The 6602-nt window shown below is 35.3% G+C and overlaps 1 protein-coding gene across 1 annotated transcript; it reads left to right on the top strand.

The window, feature by feature from the left end:
* Nucleotides 1-4364: 4364 nt before the first annotated feature.
* LOC132170223 (polyphenol oxidase, chloroplastic-like) lies at nt 4365-6185 on the top strand. The gene has a single exon (XM_059581121.1). It carries the CDS (start codon nt 4365-4367, stop codon nt 6183-6185), a length of 1821 nt encoding a protein of 606 aa, XP_059437104.1.
* The last annotated feature ends 417 nt before the right edge of the window (nt 6186-6602 follow it).

Here is a 6602-nt window from a genome sequence, read left to right as displayed (position 1 = left end):
AAAATGAAGAACTATGAATCTTCAGTAGCACCTATTATTGAAGGGGATAAATTCAGTATAGATCAATGTTCCAAAATGTATTGGAACAAGAGCATATGAAATATATTCCATATGTATGCACAGGTCTACATTAGACCTAATATTGAAATGGCAGTTGAACTATTGGGTCAATGAAGAGCTGCAAATATAGTATTGTAGAATTTGCAAGGAACTAAGAACTACAGCTTAACCTAAAGATACACTTATCATTTGGTGGTGTTTATTCAAGTTTGATTTTTGCTAAATGTGTAGATAGTAGAGAATCAACTTCAGTATATATATATTGTTTGTTAAAAGGTTATATACTGAAGATGCAGTAAGCAGACTACATGTGCTACATCTACCATGAAAGCAAAAGTTATTACATGCTGTGAATTTGTTGCACATGCATTATAGTTGAGACATTTTTGTTAAATGTCTGAAGATTGTCAATTTTGAAAGTTAGATCCATAAAGATCTTCTAAGTTAATTCTATTACAATTATCATTTTTAAGAATAAACTAAATAGAAGCAGAAGTATGTATATCGACATAAAGTATCACTATGAAAAAGAACATTAAGTGACATGAAGTGTCTATTGAGCATATAAGTATTGAATTAATGATTGCGGATCCCATGACTAAAAGTTTACTGATAAAGAAAGTATAAAGTCATGTGGAATATATGAGACTCATTAATTCATTTGTGCTTAGTTTCTCTTTAATTAGTCTATAGACATAAAGTTATTGTTTCTTGTGCACATATATTATTCTTATCCACGGGATAAAATAAAGCTAGACCCGAATGACTTATATGAAGTCCATTCATAAAGTACATTATCTATTAAGTACTTATTTAGGGAGGTATTACACATTGTAATACATGAAAGTGACGGCTTATCATATAAAAGTTTTACCGCCATGATTCGTGCATAGTATTCCTTAAGTGAGTGGGAGGAATCCATGAATGGTTGGAATAAATAAAGTAATAGCTATATCATAGAACCAAACACCATAAGGAATTTATGTGTCATAAGGGGCAAGTGGGAGAATGTAAGAAATTCCATTTAAGATATGTCCCTTATGTTACATATATTTATTGTGATATAATTACGGTGTTTAGTGATTTATTCAAATTTAAAGATTATGCTGTGAAATCAAATATTTTGAATTAAATTATTGATTTGATTCGTGTGGAAGCAAATATTTGAATTCATTATTGATTTTATTTTGTGAAATCAAATCATCTGAATTGATTATTGATTTGATTTTTATTCCTTGATGGGAGGAATAAATAAGGTAACAGTTCTGATTGAGGGTTCTTGATCTACCTATAAATAAGGTCTGTGTATTCCATCATTTTGCACGGTATTGCATTGATAGGCATAGGTCAGAAGAACTTCTTTCTCTATATTTCTGTTTTCTAGAGTATTTGATTACTGTAAAGTCTTTTTCACTTTGCTTGAGTAAAGCAATGACTAGATGTATTTATATAATTAATTATTTCCCTGCTAATTTATATTGTTAATTAGCATTTAATTATATATAGAATTCTTACTTAAGAAAGACCATCCTAGAGTAGGGATCACTAACTTGTTGGAGGACTTGGGGGCTGAAGATGATGACAACGTGGTTGTGACTTTGGTGCCTCGGGTAGGGAAACGGTTGGTCACCATTGCTGGAAACAAAATTATATATATATACATTAAGTTTTCTAGAAGTTTAAGTATTTTTTGTTTTTAGTTTACTAAGGGTAGTTTTGTCATTGGGGAGAATATTGACAATGTTTTAGTAGTTTGAGGGATATTGTCAATTGAGTTGTTGTTTGAGGTGGGTATGTGGACTTAATCCTGATTATTAATATAAACTATATAATATATATTTATTTTATTATATACAAATATATTGTAGGGTATACAATACCCCAAGGATGGAAAGTGTTAGTTTGGTTCAGAGCAGTTCATATGGATCCAGAATATTATCTGAAATCCAAAGAATTTAATCCTTCACGATGGGATGTAAGTACTATGATTATAAATCTTTATATATATATATATATAAAAGCTTATGTGTGTATATATATAAATAGCTATTTATATATACATGTTATATGCAATGCTGGAAAATAATACACTCAAAGCAGGAAGCTATATTCCCTTTGGAATAGGGAATATAGCTTGAAATTTCTATTTTACTTCACTATTTTCTCCTTGATTACGAGTGATCAGTTCCCTTTGTTTTGCCTTTGAATTTTAGGGTGCCTAAATTTGGGACAAGTGCCATTTTATGATTGGATTTTTGACAATAATAAACATTAGCACTAAAGATTTTTTTTTTTTTTTTTAAGTAGTGTACTAAAATGAATACTATTACCAGTGCACTAAGAATAATAATATTACTTCTATAATAACCAAAATTGGGTGGACAGTAATGATCTTCTATTTTCGATTTTGTTTTATTAGTTGTTTTTATATAGGAGTATTAGCGTCCATCTATAGCGGACGCTAATGATAGGTCATTAGTGTCTACTGCAAATTTGGACGCTAAAGGCATAACACGTAGTTTAGCGTCCAAATTTCGTGAGGAGGTTATAACCGCCAGTTTAAACACCCACTATTGAATTTTAATGACCAACCATTAGTACATTTTAAGGCCCAAAAACGTCACTAATAGGGTGGTGATGTGTCACTAGCGACGTGAGTGATGCTTCAAAAACTGTAGGTCACTAATGGGATTTAGTGACGTGTGAAATTCAACGCGTCACCACCTAAAGGTGATGTTCCATTTTTGGCATGTCACAAAAAAACGTGATGCATGTGTCAATTTCAACACATCATTATTTTTTTGTGGCGTGCCTAAATTTTTAAAAAATAAAATTTTAAAGAATTCAATTTCAACGTTTCACCATTTTAGAATTGAATTTTAAAGAATTAAGAAAGAAAAAAATAAAATAAAATTCAATTAGTGATGTGTGAATGTCACATGTCACTAATTGAATTTTAACGAATTAAGAATTGGTTTGTGTGGAATCAATTGGTGTGAACATTCACATTAAATAGTGACGAGGGGGGGAATCAATTAGTGACGTGTGAACATTCACACATTAAATAGTGACGTGTGAACATTCACACATTAAATAGTGATGTGTGAATGTTCACACGTCACTAATTGAATTTTAAAGAATTAAGAAAGAAAAAAGAAAAAATAAAATTCAATTAGTGATGTGTGAATGTTCACATGTGACTAATTAGTGATGTGTGAAATTCCACACATCACCACCTAAAGGTGACATTCCATTTTTGGCATGTGACAAAAAAGTGATGCATGTGTCAATTTCAACATGTCACCATTTTTGGTGACGTGTCCAAATTTTTTTTTAAAAAAAAAAAATTTAAAGAATTCAATTTCGACATGTCATCATTTTAGAATTGAATTTCAAAGAATTAAGAAAAAAAAAATCAATTAGTGACGTGTGAATGTCACATGTCACTAATTGAATTTTAAAGAATTAAGGAAAAAAAAAAATCAATCAATTAGTGACGTGTGAACATTCAGACGTCACTATTTAATGACAATTAGTGATGTGTGAATGTTCACATATCACTAATTGAATTTTAAAGAATTAAGAAAGAAAAAAATAAAAATAAAATTCAAATTCAATTAGAGATGTGTGAATGTTCACATGTCACTAATTTGTGACGTGTGAAATTCCACACATCACCACCTAAAGGTGACATTTCATTTTTGGCACGTCACTAAAAACGTGATGCATGTGTCAATTTCAACACGGCCTAATTTTTTTAAAAAATAAAATTTTAAAGAATTCAATTTCCACACGTCACCATTTTAGAATTGAATTTTAAAGAATTAGTAAAGAAAAAAAAAATAAAATTCAATTAGTGATGTGTCAATGTTCACATATCACTAACTGAATTTTAAGGAATTAAGAAAGAAAAAATAAAAATTCTATTAGTATGTTCACCCATCACTAATTGAATTTTAAAGAATTAAGAAAGAAAAAAAAATTAAAATTCTGTTAGTGAAGTGTGAACATTCACACCTTACTAATTGAATCTTAAAGAATTAAGAAAGAAGAAGTAAACATTCACACTGATTGAATTTTAAAACGTGTATGTTAATTAGAAAAAAAAAAAAAAAAAAAAAAAACGAGTGTATTTTGATGTACGGGAAAGTACAAAGATCCATGATATGGACCTCACCGTTTAATTGGGTCTCAGGAATTCGTACTGATCGAGAAAAGTCATACAGAGTTGGAATATAAAACCAACAAAGCCCTTAATCCTTACCTTCACACACCAACTAAAACCAGGCAATATTAAATTATTAATGGCGTCTCTCTCTACTACACCATCCTGCACAACCACCAATACCTTTCCCAGCTTCTCTTTCTGTTATGTTTTTCCTAAAAAGCCGCAGATTTCAAAAGCCAGAAAGCGAAACCATTACCCTGTTCCTAGAGTGGCTTGCAAAGCCACAAAAGGTGACCAAAACCTTAGCTCTGGCTCCAAAGATGGACAAGCTCCTCCTCATCCTCGAGGGAAGTTCGATAGGAGAGATGTCCTCATTGGCCTCGGAGGTCTCTACGGTACTGCCAGTCTTTACAATGACCCGGTTGCCTTGGCATCTCCGGTGTCCACAGACATAACAAAATGTGGCCTGGCAAACGTTGAGGATCCACATGACTGCCGTCCACAATCCCCTCCTTCTAAAATAGATTGCTGCCCACCAATACCATTATCCACAGAGATCAAAGACTTTAAGCTACCTTCCACTGACCCCATGCGTGTTAGGCGTGCCGCTCATTTGGTTGACCAGGATTACATAGCCAAATTTAACGAAGCCATTAAGCGCATGAAAGCCCTTCCACCCGATGACCCTTGTAATTTCGAACAACAAGCCAACGTTCACTGCGCCTATTGTGACGGGGCATACCACCAATTTGGTTTCCCAGACCATGAGCTCCAAATTCACAGTAGTTGGCTCTTCTTTCCGTTTCATCGCTACTTATTGTACTTCTATGAGAAGATCTTGGGAAAGTTGATCGGCGATCCCACCTTTGCCTTGCCATTCTGGAACTGGGATCACCCTGATGGCATGCAAATGCCAGCCATGTTTCAAAATGGACAACTCCGTGATCGATACCGCAACAGAAATCACCTGCCACCGACACTGATCGACTTTGACTACAGCAGCCGTGTCGAGGAGATAGGAACAGCACCAACTCCAGACCCAAGAAAAATAATATCGCGCAATCTCAAAATTATGCACCGGCAAATGGTGTCCGGAGCCAAGACGGCTGAGCTATTCCACGGCTACCCTTACCGTGCCGGGGATAACCCTGAGCCAGGTGCTGGCACAGTCGAGCACGTGCCTCACAATAACACCCACTTATGGTGCGGTGACCCGACTAGGCCTTATTGGGAGGACATGGGGAACTTCTACTCGGCCGGTAAAGATCCAATCTTTTACGCTCACCACAGCAATGTGGACCGAATGTGGGACATATGGAAGACGCTTGAAGGAGGGACGCGAAAGGATTTCACAGACTCAGATTGGTTAAACTCCAACTTTATCTTCTACGATGAAAATCGTCAGCCTGTTCGTGTTTATGTTAGGGACTGCCTTGACTCAAATAATCTGAGGTATAAATACCAACCTGTGGAAATTCCATGGAAAGAACCTCCAAATAAGCCAACTCGTCGCAGATCTAATCCCGTGAGAGTAGCAAATGCGATACAAACACCTGCAAGCGTTCTGTTTCCATTTGTTTTGGGCAAGGACCGCAACGTGATAAGCACTGTGGTCGCAAGGCCAAGGCCCATCAGATCGGGGAGTGAAGGTGAAAAGGAAGAGGTGTTGGTGATTGAAGGCATTGAGTTTGAGAAAGATGCGGCAGTGAAGTTTGACGTTTATATTAATGATGACGAATACTCTCTTTCCGGGCCAGAGAACACGGAGTTTGCAGGAAGCTTTGTGCACGTGCCGCATTTGCATGCGCATGAGAAGAAGAAGACAAGCCTGAAGTTTGGGATCACTGACTTGTTGAGGGAATTGGAAGCTGGTGACAAGGTGCTTGTTACTTTGGTGCCTCGGGAAGGGAAAGGGCTGGTCACCATTGGTGGAATCAAGATTGAGCTTCTTTCTTGAGCTTCAGTACTTTATTATGATGATCGATCTACTCCTTGCTTATTAAACTTAATGTAATAATATGTATTTCTACTTTTATTAGAGGGTACTGTCACAATCCTCCTCAAGCTAGGATTAGCCATCCTAGTTTTCCTCTGCCACGTTGAGTCCTGGCATGGTAGGAGACGGTTAAGTAAGTTGTCTTAGTAATAGGTTTAGGTTTCAACTTTCAATAAGAGACATCTATAGTGTGATGACTCAAGACGACAATACCTCAAGACTTCTAATCCAACTAGTACTTGGAGGAGAATTCCGAGGATATATAAGTTGTAATTTATATATGGAATAAAGGCAGAGAATTATTAATCTAACATAGGTGTTTGGTGTCGTTCTCTTGTTCATCCCCGTACAAAATATGTGCAAATTCACCACTAAATC

This window comes from Corylus avellana, chromosome ca2 (genome assembly GCF_901000735.1).
Source record: "Corylus avellana chromosome ca2, CavTom2PMs-1.0".
Classification (NCBI taxonomy): Eukaryota; Viridiplantae; Streptophyta; class Magnoliopsida; order Fagales; family Betulaceae; genus Corylus; species Corylus avellana.
This window is presented reverse-complemented; position numbering and strand designations above follow the sequence as displayed.